Below are 25,419 nucleotides of genomic sequence, written 5' to 3' on the forward strand. Positions count from 1 at the left end.
GAGGATTCAGATCCTGACCAACTGTTACCATGGTATTGGTTTATTCTGGGATATGCTCAAGAAGAGCAAACAAACTTGAAAAAGAAACTGGCTTTAAAATGTATTCTCAGGCCACATTGCCTGAGACAAGTTTCTGAAAAATAAATCCTGATTTTTGTTCAATGCTGCAGTTGTTGAAAATTTCTGAAAAACCATACTGATAACCTGAACTGCTGCCTTTGCAGTAAATACATGCATAAATAGAGAATAAAATTTTGGCAATTCTCACATTATTTAATTTTCATTTAATGGTTTTATCTTACACGGAACCAAAAGGTTTTGGAATTGAGGGGATAATAGGACTTTATACCTGTCTCTCATCCCAATAATAGTAATATAGATCTTCTTTTACATCCCTTAGTGTTCATTCAAGCTCAAGTCATCTACGAGTACAAAAAATACTGCAGAAGCTTTTAGAAAAACATGAGACAGTACTTTCTGCATACAGACACTGGCCTGATAAATTCATATTCTCAAAGGACAGAGTTCATTTGATGGGAAAATGGCCAAAAGGTCCTAAAATAAATCCTGTTGGTGTATTATCTAGGATGATGACTGCAGAAGGATGCTACTATTTTAGCAAGCAGTATTTAAAACAGTAAAACAAACAATGTGAAATTATTTAGGGAATGCAGGAAGTTTTCATCAGGTTCATTATTTACAAGTGGATAATTTTGTTTGCCAAATTACTGAACATGTTCTTCCTATTCCACAGGCAGAATTCACAGCCATGAGGGACCAATACATGCGAGGTGGCGAAGGCTTCATTATCTGCTATTCCATCACAGACCGACAGTCCTTTCAAGAAGCTGCTGAGTTTAAGGAACTCATTTATCGTGTCCGGCACACCTATGACATCCCTTTGGTGCTGGTGGGGAACAAAATAGATCTTGAAGAGTTCAGACAGGTAAGAAATTTGTCTGTTGTTTTTTGGCTTGGTTTTCCTTGGCTACCTCAGAGATTTCTGTAGCATATGTTGTTCAATACTACTGAGAATTACTAGCACAAGATGAGATTTAATCAAAGGGGAGCTCACTAGAATTGATAATAAATTAAGGAAACAACACTACTTTTTATTCATACCTTATGGATACCAAAGTAGACTTGGCCTTCCACATCCAAATGTTTGTTGCATTTACTTGAAAATTTGTTGGGAAATTTTGTTGGAAATTACATATATATTCAGATATGTTCAGTATGGAAAAAGATTCAGTCAAGATCTGCATGGCAAACCCCCCAGTTTTCTTTGGAAGTTACCATGACTAAATATATATATTTCTTCCTTAAACATATTAGATTTTATGAAAGGATTCTCAAACTCAGACTGAAAAAAAATCTGTTTATAGTAGAGAAATACATCCCAGATTATCTTTACCTGACAAGTCATTGCTTGTGTTATGGAAAGGTTCAGGTAAGATAGGGACATGCAGGACCTGATTTTGCTCTGGTTTGTATAACAGATTTGACCAACCGTGACCCATGGATCAGAAGATTTCTTTGACTATAAGTGCATTGACTATGGCCCTCTCAAAGTTTTTAGTAATCTTCACTCACCATTCTCCTTTTGCTTCCTCTCTCTTTCATCTGTTTGTATTGAAGTGTATGTGTGCAAGGGAGTAAGTCAGAGAGAGATCATCTTAGAAATGGCTTGGTTATGACCAGGTCTAAATGGAAAATGCCCCTAGACATAATCAGAAACTTCAAAAAGGAGAAAAAAATTATTTTCCTGTATGGAAATCTAAGAGATTCTTTATACATATTAAGGCTTCTGTGCAGACCTGCATGAGTTAAACAGCGTTTTTCATTTCATTAGGATCTGTGCTCACATGAAATGTCTACTTCTTTCCACTTTTTCTGCCACTCTTCCTCCCATTTCTGTCTTTATTCTACCTGAAAAAAATACAAGGCAGTATTTAGCGTGAAATTAGTCCTGAAGAACTGATGATGTACATTTATAACTTCTCATTTGTTTCCAGATCATTGTCTTTCTCACTCAATCAGACTGTGACAAAACCTTAATGGTGACAATCCAGCTGCAGTTTAACATGCAGCTTGAGGCTTCAAACAACAGTGCCACATGCAACATGTGGTACAATCTGTGCAGTTTCTTGGGTACTTATATACCAGATGGGGAGAGATGTGGATTCAGTTTTTCTGCTGAGAGAAAAGGATACTGCACCTGATCTCAGCAGAAATGGATTATGATTGATTACCTGCAATTAACTACAGGTAAGGTTTTCAGGTATTGAGTAAGGGGTATGAAGTCTCACTTCCAGTGGTATTTTGTGATACATCCTTCTGATCTTCTGTTTTATTGGAATTTTATATTTTAGTCACTGTCGATATGTATAAAATTATATGCCTGATTGAAATGTTTCACATGCTCCTCAATTATGTTGTCTGGTTTCCCAAACAAGAAAGCCTGTGTGAATGTTTGAATACGATATGAACAGTACGAAAGATAAAGGACATGGTGAGTTTTGGGGAGTGATATTAGAAATTATGCCTTTGAAATGTGATAGACATAAAAAAAAATGTTTTATAAGGTTATCTCTGATGATCCTGCCTAAACGTGGGTCAAGTTAAATCCAAATTGTTGTCCTGTATTTTTAAAAAGGCTTCAAAGAGTTAGGATTTAAGCCTTCAGAATCTTCTCCATAAGCCCTCTGCAAATGTCAGAAGGGTTCTCTTAAATGTTTTGAGCCATGGGACAGCCTTACATAGTAAAATAATACATTGAAGATCTGCTTCTTTGAATAAAGCAGTTGTCTACAGAAGTAAATAGTATGAGCCAACAGGACCAGAGCTGTAGAACAAAACAGCTTGTTCTGAAGTCCACATTTCAGAAGTTTGTGTACTTTGGAGTAGCTCTGCTCCGGGGCCATTGTATCCATGATTAGCTGATGCTGAGGTGTGTAGTCTGTGCTCGTGGAGTATATCTTCACTGAAATTTTATCCATAATTCAGCTTGTGTTCTCAGAGACCACTCCACAATCCAAAGCAAAGCATGGTTAAGTGGAGCTGATTAGGAGATGCTGCACAAAATTCAACAAAAACTGAAGCACAAATGTGTTGAGGCCATCTCTGTATCCATTCTAGTTGTATGTTAATGATCTTTGGCAGCTTATTATTTAACAGCTTGGTCCTGAGGTTGTGTTGTGTGTTTAACAAACACTGAAATAAGTTGTATTTATGCTTACTTAGGTTAGGTTAAGCAACATCTAAATAACTTGCACTGTGGGAAGTAGATTGAAAGGAATGTTTTCAAGGTCATGTGGTATAGTTATGGTTTCATTAAAAGTGCTTGGATGGTCAAGAGTGGTAGCCAGCTAACTCTGGGGTGACAGACAGCAATGACCTGGCAATGCAGGGCATTAACATATCTATGAACAAACAGTGAGGTACCCAAACACACCAAATTCAAACAGATGAGAAATAGTAGATGTCAGAATGCAATTACCAGATTGGAATTTGGCCAGAGCACCAGGACTAATATTGGTGCTTTGTTTGATGACATTTTTCTCCTATGAAATTCATTAAAGCCACTGTAATGTTATTCATGGTATTTGGAAACATAACAATAAGTTCAACATTCCCAGGCATCATTTCCTTTAATGACAATCCTGCAACAATCAGACAGGCTGTAGTATCTTGATCAGACAAAGCCCTTGCTTGAAATGCCAGTCCCTACACAATACAATTAATGATGTATGCCACTTGCCTCAAATCTATCAACAGGACTAGAAGGATAAAACTAATCTGCAATTAAAATTTTGTGCTAGGAGTAACACTGCTGGAAACAACCCCCCCCCCAAGCTTATTATTTTTTAAATAATGTTTTAATTTTCTGATGGTTTCAGTGAAATTATTATTCTCTTTCAGTCTGTCTTTCATTTTTCACATCTTAGGAAATGGGTTTCTCTGTATTCCTTTTTAAAACTAGCTTTCAATTATGCTCATCAGCCTGAAGAATTAACACTACATTTTCTCTGAAATGATGTGGGCAAACAGCTGTGTAAAACACTGTGGGGGAAAAAAAAAACCCCACCAAACTCTTTTTTCTTGGCATGCGTATCCAGTCTAGTGGCAAAGTTTCCTCTATCCTCCATTCCCTCTCATCTACTTTTACTGTAGCTGTGTCCAGTCATTTCTGACCCTGTTCTGTTTTGTGTTCAGAGATTTACTGGGAAAACAAATGGGCAGGAATGGTCAATGCACTCATCTGTGTCCATTCCTTGATTTTTAGACATTGTTCTAAGACATATTGAAGTATTACATCTATTTTATCCTGTTGCTTTTTAATATAAAAAATAGAGGACTAAATGCTTGATTATATACTGTTTAAGTTTCAGTGTTCTCTAACATTAAAATAATTAGATTAATAAAAATATGTTGTATGACTTACCATCATTAGAATTTCAGAAACATTTAAAACCAGCTGATATGAAGTACAACATATACTTTGAATTCAGGTTAGTTATGCTACTTCACCCTAGATTAAAATCTGCTTCTTTTTGAAGTTTAAAATCTCTACAATAGATAAATAACTATCTAGAATCACTCAATGGTTTGAGTTGGGAGAGACCTTAAAGTTCGTCTAGTTCCACCAACTTCACGGTCAGGGATACCTCCCACTAGTTAAACTAATTAAATATAATTAAAATATATTCATCCTTTAAAAATGCAATAAACAACTGCTATACCATGCAAATGCTAAATTGCAGCTTCTTATTAAAATATTTTAGAATAAAAACATGTGGCATTGCTGGAAGGTTTTTGAAAAAACACCCATAAAAATGTGCCCACTGATCATTGCAATATAATACATAAATTCAGAGGGAAACCAACTACATAAGCTACTTTGAACAATGTGTTGTAGCTCTGAGCTGGAAAGGATAGGTACATTTTTGCAGTTTTTTCAAAATTTTAATATGGATGTGAGAATGCCTCTGGAAATTCTACCTACATAGAAATGGCATAGCCTTCCTGGAGAAGCTTTTCCTACCGACTTTTTTTTGACCCCAAAGGAATAAGCTGTGGGCTCAGCTGAGCTCATGGATAACATGCTGATGTCTTCTGAGGCCAAGGTTATGAGGGCAACTCAAGCTTCATTCACCTCTTGGCCTCTCTGGGAAGCCTGTCATCAAAGTTGTTACTTTTGCCAGTAAAGTCTTGGTCCCAAAAAGAATTATGCAGTTGTTTATCCTTCCACACATGGGTTGTCTTATTGGCTTTGAACACAAATCTGCTCATTAGAAGTGCTTTTGAAAGCATTTCCTTCTGTCTCCCTTTATAGCCTCCCTCCTTCAGTAGGAAAAACGAAACCAAATGAAATCTGTCTTTAACATGGAACAATTAATTAATTACAGGATCTGTATTATGTTTTCTTCTAAGGTCTTACTATACCGTAAGATAATTCTCAAACCTGGGTTACAGTGGCTCAATGCCTTCTCAAGATGTGAACCAGCTGCATGCAGACATTCTCTCTTCAGCAAGATTTTACTCTGGAGTTTGTACAAGATGAGCTGACTGGTTATCAGACCCTGTGATTGTCAACTTTTAGATTTCTCACTTTCACAGTTTCTCTGTTTTCATGCTGGCTCCTGAAATCTTGACATATCTGTTGAGTCTGAGAGAGCTAAGAGTTCAGACACCCACTCAAATCATCAGGGGCTTGTTCATGGAGGAATTATTGGACATTTATTAAATGCCACGCTGACCAGTCAATGGATTTCTGATCTGAGTCACTTGCAGGCAGAGAAAAAAAAGAACTGCATCCAATTAAAAGCCTCAGGCACCCTGACAACACTCAGCACCTTAATAATAATAAAAACTAGAATGTCCACTACAAACGTAAGAACCAAAGGCTGTCAGGATAATGTCTTGAAATATTTTTGCTAATGTCTGAAGTGCACTTGGCTTATTTACAATAATGCTGTCACATAGATAAGCAAGTGTTCTATGCTGCACCTTCTTTAAAAGCCAAAGGATCTTCATCAAGATCAGTTCAACCCTCCCATAAATCTTGTGAAGGAACATCAGGATTTTGCCTTTCTGTGTATCTGCAAATTAACATACATCAACTGTAATTAACTGTTTAGTCTCAGGCATTTTGACCACTTAGGCTCTCTTCTATTGTGCTGCACAAAGCAGTTATATTGCTGCCTACATAATACACAGGATTTTGGTTTTGTTGTGTTTCATTGTTTGTTTGTTTGTTTTTTAAAACTTTGTTTGGTTTCTTTTGTATGAATAACTGTTCATTATACTTAAAATATTCAAACATTGTCAGTCTACACCTTCTGGAGCCTGTCTGTGATGCTGAGAATGCTTATATATGACATTGTATTTTATTTTAATTTTCCATTGCTTAACTATGAAGCACTATGAAGCACTATTTACTAGATGCTCCCTTACTTGTATTAGTGGTAAAATACAGTATTCTGAAGTTCTTACACTAGTATCAGGATTATTTCCTTTGCTTTTATAATTAAAACTACCCTAGAATTTCTAAGCGTCCTTTACCTGGCAGTTCTATTTTCTCTTAAAGATGTTTGAGTGGATAATTCTGTTTACTGAAGACTTTTATTTCCCTTTTATAAGTCTAGTGCCCATCACAGACAAGAAAAGGTTCTGTTGTTTCTTCTGAAATTTCTAACTGCAAATCAAGAGAAATGCATTTTCTGCTGTTAACTTACAATGTACACTTGAGTTAACTATAGACATGGTGAAGTGACTAGACTAAATGGGTTTGCCAGGTTCCCTATAAAATCCATAAAAAACAGGATTTATCACATATCATTTAAGTGTATCATGAAGTGAAATGTATCTGTCCATGAAGATGTCTGTCTTTCTGTTGACCGTGGGGGCAGGCATGAACAAATTACTTCTTAGCCTTTGTACAGATATACTTGGGTGAGATGGAGACAACACTGCTTATGACATTCACACCATATTCTAAGCTTAGTCATTCATTCTGTTTTACTGTTACTACAGACTACACTTTAGAAGCATGTTCATCTTCCCTTTGGTTTTTGAATTAATAAAATCTAGTAAACAGTAATCCTTAGGTGGTTCTTCCTTCTAAGGATCAATGTCACTCTTGTTTGGGCAGCTGCTATACCACTCAACCCCCACCAGGGAGGGAGACTTGGGAAAAGTGAAGGCAATGCATAGGCTGAAGTGAAAACAGATTTAACAGAATAATCATAATGAACTGTTATTTACTCCAATGCTAATTGGGATACAGTTACACTCAAATCCAGATCACAGCTGTGCACTTCTAGCAATCCAGACTGGATACCCAAGACTGTGGCATGACAGCTCCAGTAAGGACATGGTGGTCACAGCATGTAGATGAGTGGGCTCAGGCATGGCATTACCTATGAGACAGACAGTACCCTTTCAGGAAGACATCCAGTCTTCCAGAGTAGAAGCCCCAAATATCTCCACAAAGTTCCTGATTTATAGTGAGGGTGACATATATGGTATGGAATACTCTGGTTGTCCAGCTATGGTCAGATGTCCTGGGCTTTATGCCTGCTGGCCCACTGCACCTGCATGGTTCAAAACTGCCCTTGACCTTGGTCACTGCAGAAACCTGCAAACCAGTGCTGGGTATAAATGAAAATGCATTATACCTCTTGTTCTCACAGTGCTGGATTCTGCAGTCTCTCAGAACAACAATTTCTCTGAACAGAAAAATTATTTTAGAATTCTGTCCCAGCAAAACCAGGACAAGTGTGATCTGTGACTTTAAAATATCTCTGATGTATTCAGACAGGTTTATCCTAAATAATGACTACAAGAAACCTTAGTAGCATCCTAAATGAAAAACATAAACCAAAACCAGATGAGAATATGGAACAGAAGAGTAAATTCTTCACAAGTTTTTGCTGAGGTGCTGCAATGAATTTTTAGATTAATTAATTCATCCATCTTGATGTTACGTGAGCTGTTCATTTTCCATAAACATACATACAGCTCCATTTTTATAGCATGAATGACTGTTAAAAATTAATTTCATTTGTAAGGAACTGCAATCATCACTTACATTTACTTGTCTATATATTGGCTTTCTTGAATGACCTCACATCATACTCTTAATTTTCTCTTCAGTTTTGGAATAGTATATGCCTTTTTTGATTCTATGATAGTTGTCTGAATATGTAGAACTAAACCTACTGAAGGTGTCATGATGTTTTGTTGTCTTAGAAAAATGTTAAACATTTGATAATCACTTTGTCACATTACTAAAATACATATTTGTATTATGTTCCTCTATACTTCTATTTTTATTTATGTTTCACAGATTTTGTTTTTTTATCATTTCTTTCACACTTTCTTTCACACACTGTCCTAAGAATTCTTCCTTCTATCATTTGAATAAAAACTCTTTTTAAGTGTTTGGCCCCTCCTTTCCTCCTTCCCCCCTCAAAAAAAAAAAAACAAACCAAACCAAACCAAACCAAACCAAACCAAACCAAACCAAACAAAAAAACAAAAAAACAAAAACAAAAACCAAAAAAACCAAAAAAACCAAAACCAAAACCAAAAAAATTTGTGTGTATTTCTGTGCCAATGTAGTTGTAGAAGTCAATTTTGCAATTCCAATCTCTTGGAAGGCAATTCTATTATGATCAACTTAACTGTCGCTAGAACATATTCATTTATGCATAGTTTACCTCTTTGCCATAATAGGGCTTTTATATTTCTACAAAAAAACACTAAACAAACAAACCACATCTTCATATTACCCAGGCTGCAGTAAATGGAATCAGACACTCAGACAATTGCAACGAAATTATTGGCTAATTTCTCAGTTCATAATTGTGTTAACCTCTAGTGAACCATCCAATAATCTCTGTAGTCCCTTCAACACAGAACAGGAGACATTTGAAGGGGACTGCAATAAAGATAACAAACAAAAAATAACTTCTCTCTAAGAGAAGTAACACAAAGGAACAACAGCTGAACCACAGATCAAAAATGTTTATAACAGAAAAACTGGATATTCAGAGATAAAAAGAGGAACAACTAATTGCTTGTAGTCAAATCAGGACAACATGGGACATGTAACAGGGAGTCTACCACTAGGGATGGTGCTGCAAGGTCATTTCATGGATAGCAATATCGAACAACAACACACTTGATACTGTTTTAAATGACTCCCAGTACTTGTTAGCTTTACCTGGTTTACCTCCTTCTGATCACAGAACCATGGATTCATAGAGTGGTTTGGACTGGAAGGGAGATCCTCTTAAAGATTATGTAGTTCCAACCCACCTACATTGGCAGGGACACTGTTCAGCAGACCAGCTTGCTCAAAGCCCCATCCAACCTGGCCTTTAACACTTCAGGGATGAGGCATCCACAGTTTCTCTGGTCAACGTCTTCCAGTGTCTCACCACACTCATAAAAGAATTTTTTTCCTAATGTGTAACCTAAATCTTCACTCTTCCAGTTTAATGCCACCACCTCTTTTCCTGTCACTACTCACCCTTCTGAAAAGTCCCTCTCCAGTTTTCCTATAGCCCCTTCAGGTACTGGAAATCTGCTATGAGGTCTCCCTGTACTCTTCTCTTCTCCAGGCTGAACAACCCCAACTCTTTCAGCCTGTACTCACAGGAGAGGGTGACCACTCTGATCAAAGATGATCACTGATCATTGTGGTCTTCCCTGGACTACTTACAACATCTTCTTGTTTTTCTTCTGTTGGGGGCTCCAGAACTGAACATAGCTGTTCATAGTAGGTGGGGTCTCATGAGCTTGGAGTAGAGAGGGAGAATCATCTCTCTCATCTTGATGTCCACGCTTCTTTTGATGCATCTCAGGAGCTGATTGGCTTTCTGGGCTGTAAGCATACATTGCCAGCTCATGTTGAGACTTGTGTCAACCAACACCCCCATGTCCTTCTCATAGATATTCTCAATCCATTCTCCAGACATCCTGTATTTGTGTTTTGGATTGCCCTAACCAAGGTGCAGGACCTCGCACTTGGCCTTGCTGAGGTTTGTGTGGGACTGCATCTTTATCCTGTCAAGGTCCCTTGCACTCAGAGATTTAGTCCTCCTCATGTACCAAATCCTCACTTGGTGTGGTCACGTTTGTCTGGGAAAATACTTTGGAGGAAGATGAGAAGTTGCAGAGATATTTGTAACATCCTAGATCAGGAAACCCAGAATGGTTTGGACTGGACTCTTTTGCTTTCCAATCTCCTTCTCATAAGGGAACCTGGGCGCAGCTAGACTCATCTAAGTGTCATGACTGAGATGGCAGACAAATGAGATTTGGACTGAACCTCCTTGCTTTCTAGTCTCCTTCTCAAAGAGGAGCCTAGGTGTGGCTGGATCCAGTCCTCCTCTCAGGCCTGGGTTTCCCAGAATAAGCAGCCAAATGGTGATGGCTCAAGTAGAGGCTCAACTGTTTGATACCCCTTGACTGGATTGAGGTGAAACAACACTCAATGTCTGTATTGAACACAAGATTTAATTAGAACTATAGAAGAAATAAAAGCATAAAAGCTGATACTTCAATTGCTCTGTATGGTCAGGCTGTGCAATCATAAAAGGCAATTATTTAGATCACAAAAGCCACAATATGCTAGAGCTGTGCAACCTGGGAAAAAATCATGGTTACTTAATGATTTTAGCAAAGAGAAAGAGAAAGCATGAGAATTGGAGATGAAAAGCTAAGAGTAATAGGCAACAGAAAATCACCAGTCCTGGATCCAGCATTGAGTCAGCCAATGGGGGAGGGTTGGTGTCAGTGAAACTCCCCAAGCCCACCGATGCAGCCCCTCATTTTATGGGCCTGTTTCACTAAGAAAGCATGGTTGAGATGTCTCAGATTGAACAACTGGAGCAGACCTCCACCTGCTTAGCTCCCCAGTCCTTATCTCTGTCGTATTCTGGCCCTAAGCCATATGCTGACCCTTACTGCTGTCTCCACCAGTCCCTTTGGAAATGCCAATGAGGATTTGTTTGGGGGTTTGCAAAAGTGGTATGTCACTTCTCCCTGCAGACCAGTTCTGCTGGAGCACTGGGAGGGTTTGGTGGAGGGGGATTACAACGGTTCCTCCATCCATCCCTTACACGTGGTCTCTCACCTCTTGTCCTCTTTATCTAGATTGCTCTTCAAGGTGAACTTGGACTAAAAGTTTTGTCTGTTTGGCCTATATGTTGGGACGTTAGCTGTTGAGAAGACTGTAGGGGCTTTTTCATTTGGCATCCATGACATCAGGATCTTTCTTCTTAACTAAGGAAATCAATTGTTGTTGGATAACGAGCCACACAAACCTACTGCAAAATGGTCTCATCTAGGGCTTGTTTAAGAGAAAGTTCAGGACTCTCCTGCATTCCTCAGAGCTGCTCAGAGGGAAATCCAGTAGTTGCACAGTGACCATACAAAGACACACGCTTCAAAGGAAAAGCACAGAGATATCATATATTCTAGGTGCTAAGGCTTAGTTAGGAGCTTGAGATTTGAGCTTTTTGTGCTGGAAAGAAAAATGTGTAGTGAGGCTGATTATCCCAAAAGGACTTCCATAGTTCTTTTTTCACTTTTTTTCTTTTTCTTTTTTTTTTTTTTTTCTTTTTCTTGGGATTTTTTTTTTCTTATTCATTTCGTTTGGCAGTAGAGAAAGATATCAAGAAGGAGTTGTGTATGACTCCCACTCTGTTTCCTAGTTTGCTCCAGTTGTGATGCTCCAAAAGTTAAGTTGCAAAATTCCGTTTTGCTCACTTTCATTTTAGTTGCTGGAACCTTCATTGTCCTGTCTGTGAATCTTTCCAATGCAGATTGCACAAGCCAGGCATCAACCAGTTCTTGATGCAGAAATGGAAGATGAGCATATCACACCAGACAGAAATAACTGGGGAACATTTTTACCTCTCCATCATCTGTGCCTGAAGCAATATGGCTTCCCATCCCTCAAGGTTTTTCCTGTCATTTTCTCCACAGGAGCACATATATGTGAAAGAGAATGGCATACAAAAATACAACTTTTTATATACATGCTGCTATTTTTAGATCAGCAAAATCAAGGTTTCAGCCTAAGTCTGAATTTTATTTACTACAGTTCCACCTCAGGAAGCTATTTAATCATATGCTTATTTACAGTATAACTAATATGTATTCTTCATGTTAATCTGTACTTGAGCAAAGATGTTGTCCTGAAAGTGAGACAGTAATGAGCAACCTTGTAAAAATGAAAGTCTTCTGGCAAAGCAGCAGATTAATATAGCAGGTAGCATTTACTGAGTGTATTATTTATATAAAAATGTGAATTCCTGGTATCAAGGATAGTTTCTTCTGTGTTTTTGCAGCAATCGCTCAAATTATTTGAAAGAAGAGATTTTGCCAGAATTTAATTACAGGTCATCATGGTGCTACAAATAGTAAGACCATGAACTAGCATTTAAAGAAAAGATTAATCAGTTTAATCACCTTTGGTTTTTGAAGATTTTCTTGTATTCTTGTCTTAGCAGGTCCTTTTTTTTTTAATTACTACTTTTGCCCAGGTGAATTAGGAACTTAGAAAGATTTGTTTTTATCCAGATGTAACAACTTGGCTAAGAACAGCAGCATGTGACTGCACATTCATGACAAGCAAAAAACCCCAACAGCCCCAAAAAACCTTACCTAAACAAAACAATCTGAAATCAAACAAACAAAACAACAACAACAACAAAAAAAATTCTGTAAAATTCCAGCCTCTCACCCATACTCTCATCAAGTATAAAATTTATGTGTAAAGCAGCTTCTAAATCTCTGAGTAAATTGTTCAATATAGTGTAGTTAATTCAAGAAGGTCCACAAAATCACCTATGATAAAATGACATAAAAGTACTTTACTACAGCTGAAATGCAATATGTTGTTTATAAAATGTCAAAACTCAGGTTTTGTTGTAACAGCCATCAACAGTATTAATCACACATTTGTACTGATCAGAACCCCAGACCCACCCTGGATGTCAGGGTATGGTATCTTTTTTACTTGAAATTAGTCAGTAGTGAAGTTGGTACAGTTTTATATTTTCATTCACCTTGCCCTGATGGGTGTTATTTCAAAAAGGAAAAAGGATAGGCAGTTCTTTGTCATGCCTGCATTTATTTCCTCTGTTGCTTGGGAATGGTCTCTGTTCCCTTCTATATAATATTTACCATCAGCTAAAAGTCAGAAAGGTTAATAAGGAGAAAAATAATGTCTTGTTAATTTAAAAAAAATTATCTGGTAAGGTGCTGACAGGAATGCAGAGTTTGTATATCCTGGTGCGTGTCTGTATTTTGTAACATGGTAGACTAACACCAAGAATGTGTCCGGTACAGGATAATCAGCAGCATCATGGGCCACCTTTGGGTATTCCTGCCATACATAGTTAGTCACTGAAATTTTGATTTTGTTTTACATCTCCTCTGAGTTGGTGGGGAAGGTAATGACGTTACATTTAATGATATTTGGCATTAGCAAAACCATGGCATAATTGTTCCATTTTTTTCCTAGTTGCTACCCATACAATCTTGTATTCCACTAGTATTTAAAAAGTAAGATTTGCGTTCCTTTCTGACAATCCATTGATTTCTCACAGCTCGGGATTTATTGAATTTTTAGAATGGATGAATATATGAGATAGGTATGTTTTGTTGGGTGTTGCCCCCCAAAATCTGAGTGATGCTAGTCCCAAAGTGCTTAGTCCTTGGCCAGTGAATCAACAAACCAAACCCAATCACCTTCTTATCTTGGTGTCAAACCTTCCTGGCTATTTCTTCAAACCACACAAAAGACATTGACTCAACTCCTGGTCTGTTTTCTATGGAATTAAAACAAAGGACATACAGGCAATCAATGTTGGAGGTATGTACATATCCTCAAAATTATCTGGGTATTTTCATCTAAAGAACTGTGAACTAATGCAGGAATGTGACCTTCAGTTGTCATTAGTGTTCTCTTTTGCTGTCTTTCTTAGCATACTGTATGAAGAAAATTGTGTGGATTTTCTATGTGTAATCAAATATAGAGATTTTTTTTAAATACTCGGACTTGTGAAAAGCATCTGACACTGTTCCATACAACACCATGGTCTCTAGCTTGGAGAGACAGAGATCTATGTATTCTGTGAAAGATGCCTTGAGCATTTATCACGCCTATTGACATCCAACTTGATTTGGGCTACAGTCCTTTGTAGCTACTTATGGAAAATTTGTATTTCCTCTTAATTCCATTTTTTTTTTTTTTTTTTTTTTTTTTTAAATATGAAGTGAATTGTATGTTTTCACAAATAATTGCCTCTGACTATGAGCTGGCAGGTGATGGCAGTTAACCTTATCAGTATAATAATACTCCAAATCTAGGAGGGAGTCAGAACTTGATTAGATTGTGAGGTTCTGCAATTGCTAGAATCCTGAGATCTGTTGGAAAAATAAAAAAGGAGTGGAAGAGTTACAGAGAACACACATGAGTCATCAATGTCTTGTGATCAGTGAGACTGAGAGTCCTATGGGAAACATCAGACAAGAACTTCAGACGTCGTGGTGCCACAAATTAAATCTTGAAGCCCTGAATAATTGCTGTATAAGACTTTAAGAGTATTGAATGTTATCATGCTTCTGGATTTTCAAGAAAAGTGTGTTTGACTACTACACCTGATATCTTTTCCATTGCTGGGGTTTTGAACCACACTTGATTTGAGCCTGTGAGGAAGAAGAAGTGGAAGGCAGGGAGGACTCATAGGAATCAGTTCTTATCCTTGCTGAAAGCATATGCTTTGGATCTTTGCATTTCTGGGGGGAGTAAAGCACCACAGATTTAGGTACAGTCATAATTCCTATATGAAAAGTGTCCATATGATTTATCAAAAATCCAGGGAAGTGTTTTGTCTTTCAAACTCTGGAGTTTGAAGTATGAAGCCATGACAAGGGGGGAAAATGGTAAAAGAGACTCTGAAAAGCACTTGTGAAAACTTTTCCTGGCATTTGTAATAACAGGGGTGAAACATTCAATTTTTGTCTTTGCCAATATTCTTTTTCTGAGGTGCAATTAGTTTTTCAGAATATGTTGGAGAAACTCCCGCTGCTTGTACCACTGTTCTGTGGACAGAAGGAGTGTTTTATTCCCCAGGGATCCCAACCTTTTATTTAGCACCATCTATGTCATTTAAATTTAACACAAAAATATAAAATACCATTGTTTTTATAAATTTTGGAACCATAAAACATACAAATAATTTTATATTTCTACTGATTGCTTGACATTTTCAATATGAAACATCCATGAAAGAGAAATTGCTTTTTATGTAGCACAGGTGAAAAAGGACATAATTAATAATAATAATAAAAAAAAAGTAAAAATGTATAGAATAATTCTGAAAGGGGTTTATTGTCAAACATACACAGTAGTACAGAAATCTTTAGTTTTATAATTAGCAAGTTCCTTAACTTGATTAGAAAGGCTAGTGTTCCTTGGAAATGTGCTTCATTAAAGAACTGAATTCAGTTCAATAGAATTGAAATGACTACTTTCTTTCAAAGTAGAAACAGAAGAGAGCAGAAATCTTCAATGTTGGTATTAGAATATAGTTTCGTAAAAAAACCCCCAAAAACCAGAAGAGTGATATTTAGAGAGAAAATTAATGCAACACAGTGGTTAAAAAATACCCCATGCTACCTGATGTTAAGAAATAAGCTGTTACTCAGAAACTCCATAATGCCACTTTCCATTAAAAAGTATTTAGCCTTTTGCTTCTTCAGTGTATGGTTTTATTTGTCTAGATAGTGATTAAAAATGAATTAGGACATCTACATTTTTCTATATTGATGAGATTATAAACAGTGCCTATATATAAAAATTTTTTAACCTTCTTTGTAATTCTCACCGAAGTTCTAAGGTCTGAACAAAGTCAGTAAAATTCTGCCTTTACCTGCCTCCATAGCTGTGATATACTATTACCTTGATGAATAATGTACTCAAACAAGAGGATTTTGTGATATTTGTATTTTGAACAATCACAGATAAGATCAAGAATGCTGAGGTGACTTTGAGAGATAGAAATATGGGTATCTAAAACTGAAAAAATCGTGTTATAGCATGAAGTTCTGTTGATTATTTATAGCAGAATAAGAGTGATGGTTATAGAGCATCTGTAGTCATAAGATTCTGAAAATTTGGAATTAAGGCTTCGGTGTTAAGTGTTTCTCCAGTAGGCTGCCTAAATTCAATACTTGGACAGCTTATAAAAATGATGGAAATAAGAGGTTGTATAACTAGCTCATAATATGAATGGTAACAAATCATCAGGAACAAATAGTATTCAGCCAGGAGTTCTAAAAGAATTCAGGTATAAAATCGTGGAACCATTAACTGCTTAAAATGGAATCAACACCAGGGAAATGGGAGATGGCAAGCGCAAAGCAGTCCAGGTAGCTACAGACCAGTAAATCTGAGTTTTGCTTAGCAAATTGATAGCTACTACAAGAATGAACAGAAATAACAAATAATGAAAAATATGCTTTTTACAGGCTGTTTTCACAGGGATTACTCATGCCAAAGCAGTCTTTCAGAGTTTTTTTATTAAGTCAACATACATACAGGAAGCAGAGTTCCAGTTGTTACATTTTCTTTAAATTTTCAAAGAAGTTTATGTAAATTAAAAAAAGTCAGATAGAAGGAAGACATGTCATGTCACATTAAGAGGTGTAGAAAAGAGGAGAAGCAAAGGTAGGAATGAACGGTCAGCAATGAAGAGAAATTTCTATTGCAGTTCTGTGTAGAACTGTATATTCCTGGCTTCCTGGTTTAAAAACATCCATTAGTAACTGGACAATAAAATGAGTCATTTTCATCATTATTTAACTATATTGGGTGGTAAAAATGACCACTGACCATGATAAATTTTAAGAGTAATGCTTAATACATTCAAAGCCTGAATGATAAGATGAAATTTAGTGCTGAAGATTAGAAAGTAGTAAAGGGAGAGCCATGACAATAAATACATGGTAAAGGTCTGTAAAACAAGCTATCACCACTGAAAAAGTCACCTTAGAAATTCTGATGACTGATTCCTGTCATCTCAACACTTTGTAAGAGACAGAAAAAAAAAAGAAAAAAAAAAAAGAAAAAAAAAAAAGAAAAAAAAAAAAAAAAGCAAACTGGGATATAGCAAGGGAATAAAAACAGCAGAACAAAGCAAGTGCTACATGTCAATAAACATTGCTTAAAAACCATGAGGGGTGTTAGTGTACTCCTCTATTCTTTTCAAAACTGATATACTAGAATTTGAAAATACACATTAAGATAATCAGGGTTTCTAAACATTTTTGTGTTTAGTATATGTTGCTATATAAATGTTGAAATTTTTTAGTCAAGAAACTGGGAAATTATGACATGGTAGGAAAATGTCGTTGGAATCTTGAATAAATTACAAATGTTTGCTGCTCCTAATACAGGAATTAGGAAGAATTAAACTAAACTCAGTTGATCAGATTATATGGTAAACTTGTGACAGTTATTTCCTTACACAGTGAATAGCTAAACTATGGAGCTCACTGCTGCAGGAATTATAAATGTGAAAGTATTTCTATTAGTTAAAAAGTAAACGATAGAATCATATAATAGACTCATAGATGTTTTGGGTTGGAAGGGACCATAATGATCACCTAGTTCCAAGCCCCCTGCCCAAACAGATACACCTCCCACTAGACCAGATTGTTCAAGGCCCCATCCAATATGGACTTCAACACTTCAAGCTGTAGTAAAGCCACAACTTTCTTGGGAAACTTGGCCAGTGTCTCACCAGACAGTGTCTCATACTTCATCAGCCACCCAAGGAGTGTTAAATTAAAATATGACATTTCTAGCACAGGAAGTGCCTAAGCCTTAGATTCCCAAATCTGCAGGACATAGCAATACTCTCTATGCTATATCTAGTTTGATGTCCTGTCCCTAAGCAAGTTGCTGCTGTTGATGACAATATGGGGACAAGGCAGAACTGTTGGCTGATTTACTTAGTGTCATTTCTCTTCTGCTGTAGTAAGTATAAAAATTGCACTCTAGCAACTAATTTTGATAGGACAAACAGGTCTCATTAAAGCATTCTTTTACCTAAGTATTTAGAGTGGCATACACCAGATATTATATGTTCATGTGAACAGCAATATCAATGTAAGGTAACAGTATCTCAGTATTTTCATTATGTTTATGTAATTATTACGCAGTCATTGGCATCATATGAAAATTACTGCTGAAGATGGTTGGTACCTAGTTTCCACTGAAACTCTTCCTTTTTGGCTCTTAGTTTTATTTTTCTAAGGTACTCTTTTTTCTAAGCTAATGTGACCTTGAAGCAGAAATCACTGCATAAATATGTTCAGTCTGCACTGTAAAGCAGTCCAGACCAATAGACAAAAGTCCTTTTCATAGGGCTACACTTCTTTTAATATTCCTTTATATTGTCTTTTTGTGCAGGGCGATTCCTGCACAATATGGCAGTAGTCATATTTACTAGAATTATTTCTGGAAAGGAAAATCAAAGAATCCGCACACAATAACAACTAATTCAATTAAAACTTTTACAGAAACTTTCTTTCATGTTATATCCTGTAATTTAATGTACGTATTAAGTAGACACACACAGGAGAGAATTCACAAGAAAATCAGGAATGGTATCAGAGATAGAGCCCAGGAATCCTGACCTCTACTAATTCAATCAAATGCCAGATAATGTTGTCTCCCAAGTACATTATTATATGCTTTGTGTCATTTCACAGCAGAAAATAACTAGTAAGAGGTTGAGAGATTCACTAATGCCTCTGAGGAGGCAAGCTCCAAAGCCTAAGGCTGACATTGCCTTTCAAAACAATTTTGGCAATGAGTCTTTGCAAACAGATGTCAAGCTGGGGGAAAAAACTGATCAGCAGTGCCACTAATTTGATGTCCTCAATGCTTCACTAGCTGGATGATTTCCCATCCTGGACTACTGGCCCATTAAACCTGTCTTTTATTGCATAGTTATAAACCTGAATGACAGAAAATAAATAATTAAGACTAGTCAAATGGAAGGCAAAGGCTCTGTGTGACCCCATTTGTCTAAGATACTGAGGGACAAATTGGAATCTAATGACTAATATAGGGAAGCATAAAATGTGTTTGTTTTCTGTAGCACAGAGCTGAGATTTTTTTATAGCAATGTGGGACAAAACATTGGGTGTATGGGCAAAGCTATTATCCCACTTACCTGATGTGCCAAGAAGCAAAAATTAAATATATTTCCAGAGCTTTCAGAATCACATTCACCCTTCTCATAAAAAGAGAAGCCTGGATAAGATTGCCTTTGAAACTGGATGTTTAGTGATGGGGTATTCTTAAAAGATATCTTGTGTTTACTTTGGTAATCTATTTGATTTCTTTTACACATCAAGAGGTGATCTGAACTTTCAGAGCCAGCATTACTAAAGTGAAAACCTTTCAAGTTTAAGTTCACACCCTCCACAGTTTTAAGTACTTGACCAACATGCACACTAGAAATAAGTGAAAATGGAATGAAATGTCCTGCTATGCTTTGTCTTTCTTTTAAACAAACTTTATAGTCTGTATTTATAATGTTGGTACTTTCTAGAGGGCCTTCTCCAAAGAAAAGAAAAGAAAAGCCATGTATGACTTTTCTTTAGTCTGAGTATACTTAAAGATGGAGCTCAGACATGATGAGTTGTTTGCTACAGCACTATAACCCCTGCAGTCAGAAGAAATAAGGTGAGCAGAGCTGAATCTTCAGTATCATAATGTATAGTGGACTGTACATAGAAGCCAAATTAAAGTATTCAAATGTTAATATTACTATTGAACTACACCTTTGACTACAGAGGCATATTAAAGAAGATTGTCAATCACCACTTTTTTTTATTTCCCAAAGCTGCAATGCCATAGTATCTGGCTGTACATGAAAAATCTGTATGATCTGAATCATTATCCAAGTGTGAAATGCTGCGTTTTTGGAAGCAGTTAATTTTTGCTGAAGAAGTGTTAGTTTTTCAGGTAAAGTTGAGATGCTTATTTTACTCTGACTACTGATGTCTATATGAAGTGTTTTTTAATAGTACTTACTACTCTGTAAACATTTTTATCAGGTAAGCTTCATATATATGTTGCAGCATCTGTGTGCTTATTCAAAGCCAATATGTATTTCCGGAGCTGCTCATCAATTACAAAGTAATTACAGGTATTCACAAGATGTCATGTAGTATGAAGTACTATAATGTACTACATTTTATTGTGTTTTACATTAGCCTTTCCAAATAAAGACTTTAAATAAGGATTAAGATTGATATCTCTGGGCTAAAAACATACATCTAAACTAGTAGCCTTAAATTTTTATGAATTGTGAGTTTAATATTTTTTCTGATACTATGCAGTCTGAGATAAGAGTCTTTCACAAAGAATTTTTGTGGGATCTATAGTATAATAATTTTCTGATCAATATAAATGGGGTACCTATGAATTGGCAGCAGTAATAGAGCTCTTCATAATGTTACCTCTAAACATCTCAAGCAGTGAATTGGAATACACTAATATTTTGGATTCTATCTAAGAACTGCATATTGTAATCCCATTTTCTGAGTCCCAAGCAACAAAAATCACCAGAAATGCCATTGAAACAACTCCAGAAAGTAATTTTTTCCTAATGAAGTGTTTCCCAAAGTATTAAATTAGGCAAGGCTTTTCTAGAGGGTTTTCTTTACTTCAGTTTTTCAATTCTTGTTTAAATTGTGAACAAGAAGCTATCATCGGACATCAGTAATAATTTAAATATGTTCTTTTACATTTCTGTCTTGGGATTTGTTACCCAGCTGTTGTCTGAATTCCATTTTACTCAGCAGTGTGGGAAGTGGGCTTTTTCCATAACTGATCCACAGAATTTTTTGGCTGCAATCTAAGAAATTTTATTTAAAATAACTGTGTAAATAACTGTGGGTGTTTCACTGAAAAAGATACACTTAAGTAAGCTTTCAAAATGAACGGAACATTAAAGTTGAAACAAATTATGTCTTTTTAACATAAAATAAGATTAATTTGTTGTGCTGAAGACAAAGTAATATTTTACTGATAATTAGGGGTATGTAAACATTTTTTTTATAAGAAAGATTAAGGCAATTTTAACATTATAAGCAAAACAAAATATTGTGGGCAGACTGGCATCACAGATTTTATGAACTCATTTTATTTTATTTCTTGCTGTCATACAATACAATATCTTCAAATGCTACAGAAACCTCTGTGAAAACAATTTTCTACACAAAATGGAAAGGTTAGGAATATGGAGCGAAAAATGTCTGAACAATTATGTAAATTGTCATGAATCTTGGAAAGCCATGTATCTAAGCATTTAAGTTTTACTGTGATATTTTTACTATTATTTCACCTTTAACAGAGGCTACTTTATGTGTGGGTGAACCATAAGATTATGTAGCAGCTAGCGGGAATGTTAACATAATTTTTGGTACACTGCGTTAATAAAACAAGTGTAATGAGCCATGGTGGTGTGCAATATCAGGTCAATGTGAGAATTAAGCTGCAAGTAATTATAATACTAAGATTGGTTGTATTCTAATTATCTTATGGGTAATAATACAGAGACGACTGGCTGAAACCAAAATTATTTGGGCTGAAGCAGTTTTAGTATAAATTAATATTACCTTTAACATTGCCATTGTGCTTCAGTGAAACATTATGGTAATTTGTTTTTCAGTAAAAAAAAACCCAAACCAACCACACTGCTCAAAGAAGCAGTTAATTTTTCCTTCTATATTTAAATGAAAAATATTGTGGGATCATGAGAATCGATGACATAAAGTCCCTGAATTAATTCTAGGTTTTATGGTGTAAGTCATGTTAAACAAATTAGCATTCCATGTATCTCATAATGCAAGAACAAAAAGACCGAAAAAGTGATCCCTGTGAAACTAGTAATTACCAGAGAGAAGCAGTGGACATAGTTATATTCTAATTACAAATTGGACACCAGCCTCACGTATTAACTTTGTGCACAAGTTGTTTGAATTTGATTTTCTCCTTGGTTAGTAACTTTAAGAAAATTTTCAGGCATACTGAAGAAAGGTGAGTGATACATTAGCATGTCATCAGCAATGTAAAATACACAGGCAGTACACCCTCCTTGGGTAGGCCCCACATGATCTGACTAACTTAAGGCAGCTACAATTAGTTGTCTAAGACTGATCTAGTCGTCCCTTCCCTTGTGTTCAAGAGGAGAAACACGATCTGTGCAACCACATTATTACCTGTCCTATTTAAGAATGCTTTCTTGTGTCATGGATGGTACCAGCCGGACCAATCCCACAGAGAAGTCTGGTGCCCCTTTGAGGCCTGGGTAAGAGATGTAATTAGTGAAGTCTGGTGTCTGGTACGTCTACTTACTAGCCACTACTGGTCCTGAAGGTGGGCAGTGAGGAAATTGCCAAGAGAAGCCCTAAGCTGATAAAAAGGGACTTAGGGCACTGAAGAGCTGAATAGTGGAGGGACCAGGAGAGCCAGTGATGTTCTCCTCAGTGTCTTCAGTGGCATGGAATGCTAGAGGGAACAGGAAGAATCACTTGATCAATATATGGTTTAGGGGCTGATGTCATAGGTTGAATTTTGGTTGCTTTCATCATGCAGATGTTTACATGACATTGGGCCTGCTGGCCAGAAATGGAGTGGAGCTATCCACAAGAGGGAAAAGGATTCTTGGTCAGGAGTTGGAGGAGCTAATTGAGAGGGCTTTAAAGTAGGTTTGAAGGGGGGAGGGGATAAAACCAGGCCCACTAGAGATGAGCCTCGGGGTGGCATGCCAGTGGTAGGGGTGAAACAAATAACCCAGGTCAAGTGCATCTACAACAATTCACACAGCATAAGCATCAAACAGGAGGAGCTGAAAGCCATTGTGTGTCAGAACAGCTACAATGTTGTGGACATCAGAGAAACATGGTGGGATGACTCTCCTGACTGGAATGTTGCAGCAGGTGGCTACAAGCTCTTCAGGAAGGATTGACAGAGAGGGGAAAGTGGTGGCGTTGGCTTTATAGTGTTTTGGTTGTGTAGAGTTCAATAACAGTGATGATAAGGTTGAGTGGGTAAGGATGAGGGAAAAAGTGAATAAGATGGGTATCCTGTTGGACATCTGTTATAGACCACCCAACTAGGATGAGGAGTCAGGTGAAGCATCCAACAAGTGTCAGAAATAAGCCTCACAATCTCTATCCCTTGTTCTGCTGGGGAACTGCAACCTAACAGACATCTGCTTGAAATATAACTTAGCAGAGAAGAGATTTGAGGAGATTCCTTATGAGTAGAGAAGATGACTTCCTAACATAGCTGGTAAGTGAGAGGAGGTGCCTCGCTAGAGTTGGAGTCTGTCTTGGGCTTAAGTAACCATGAAATGTTTAACTTATACATCCTTGATGGAGTAAGGAGAGGAGTCAGCCAAACCTCCACCAAGGGCTTCAGGAGGGCAGACTTTGAGCTATTCCAGATATTGGTTGAGAGAAACAGGTCTGACTGTTATTTACTGCAAGAAAACATTAAAACATTCTTAAATAGAACAGGTAATTATGTGATTGCACAGATCATCTGTTTCTCCTCTTCAGCACCAAGGAAATGGGTGGTTAGATCAGCTTTAGACAACTAATTGTAGCTGCATTAACTTACTTAGATTAGGTGGGCCCTACCCAAAGAGGTCTAGGAAGGCTGGATGGTCTTCCAGAAGGAAATCTGAAATATGCAGGAGTGGGCTGGCCTCAGGCACAGTACAAATAAATGGCAGGGAAGACAACCAGCCCAAATGAAAGGGAAGCTTTTTCCGGGATTCAGGGGAAAAAAAAAAAACAAGGGTGAGGAAAAGCCTTTTCCTCTGTCTTGATTATTCAGACCAGCCACCCTCAGGGTATTCAGCCCCCTGAACTGGAAGGTGAGGATGCAGAGAAGCACAACCCCCATAGTCCAGGAGGAAGCAGTTAACAACCTGCTACAGCATCTGGGTACCCACAAATCTATGGGGCCAGATGGGATCCACCTGAGAGTATTGAGGGAACTGGCAGAGGAGCTCACCAAACAGACAGTCTTGGTTAACAGGGGAAATTCTGTGCGACTGGAGACTTTCCAATATGATTTCCAATATGATAAGAAGGGACAGAAGGAGAATCCAGGCAACTACAGGCCTGTCAGCCTGACCTCAGTGCTTGGAAAAATTATGGAGTGGTTTATATTGAGTGTTCTCACATGGCAAGTGCAGGACAGCCAGGGCATCAGGCCCAGCCAGCATGGCTTCAGTAAATGCAGGTCCTGTTTGAGCAGCCCAGTGTCATTCTATGACCAACTGACATGCTAGTGAGTGGAGGGAAGGCTGTGGACAGGCCCAGAGTGTTGTAGTCAGCAGAGTAAAAACCAGCTGGAGACCAGTCACCACTGGTGTTCCCCAGAATCAGTTTTAGGTCTGGTCCTATTCAATGTCTTCATTAATGATCTAGATGAGGGGACTGAGTGCTTCCTCAGCAGCTTTGCAGTTAACATTAAGTTGGGTAGGAAGGCTCTGCAGAGAGACCTGAAAAGGCTGGGACCTGGGCTGAAGCCAATTTCATGATGTTTAACAAGGCCAAGTGACAGGTCCTGCACTTTGGTCACAACAACCCCATGCAATGCTACAGGCTTGGGAAGGAGTGGATGTAAAGTGCCCAGTGAAAAAGGACCTGGGGGTGCTGGTTGACAGTGAGCTGAATATGAGCCAGCAGTGTGTCCAGGTGGCCAAGAAGACCAACAGCATCCTGTCTTGTATCAGGAATTGTGTGGCCAGAAGGAGAAGTGATCATGTCCCTGTACTTCACACTGGTGAGGCTGCACCTTGAGTACTGTGTGCAGTTTTGGGCCCCTCTCCATAAGAAAGACATTGAGCTGCTGGAGCATGTCTGAAGAAGGGTAATGAAGCTGGTGAAGGGATTGGAGCACACGTCATCTGAGGAGCATTTGAGGGAATTGGGATTGTTCAGTCTGGAGAAGAGAAGGCTAAGGGGAAATCTTGTAACTCCCTACAACTACCTGAAAGGAGGTTGTAGTGAGATGAGTGTTAGCCTCTTCTCCCAGAAGAATAATGATAGAACTAGAGGAAGCATCCTCAAGTTGCACAAAGGGAGGTTTAGACTAGATATGCAGAAGAGTTAGGAAGAATCACTTGCATATGCCAAAATTATGGATTAGAAGGTTCAAAAGAATTAGGAAACCTCCTTCTTACAGCTCTTTAAATGATAACATCGAGATTACACCAAGCTGCAACTGCCTGACAACTTGGCATCCAGATGCAGAGAGCCAGGTCTGCAATTTATACTGGATTTTGGTTTCTTTCT

General features: G+C 37.4%; 1 protein-coding gene across 1 annotated transcript in view; it reads left to right on the top strand.

Moving 5' to 3' along the window:
* Positions 1 to 25,419, top strand: part of RIT2 (Ras like without CAAX 2) — a 181,724-nt gene that overhangs the window by 94,719 nt on the left and 61,586 nt on the right. The window contains exon 4 of the mRNA XM_071730705.1: positions 755 to 946. Within this exon, the coding sequence (XP_071586806.1) occupies positions 755 to 946 (192 nt within the window). The remainder of the gene's footprint in view (positions 1 to 754; positions 947 to 25,419) is intronic.

This window comes from Heliangelus exortis, chromosome Z (assembly GCF_036169615.1).
Source record: "Heliangelus exortis chromosome Z, bHelExo1.hap1, whole genome shotgun sequence".
Classification (NCBI taxonomy): Eukaryota; Metazoa; Chordata; class Aves; order Apodiformes; family Trochilidae; genus Heliangelus; species Heliangelus exortis.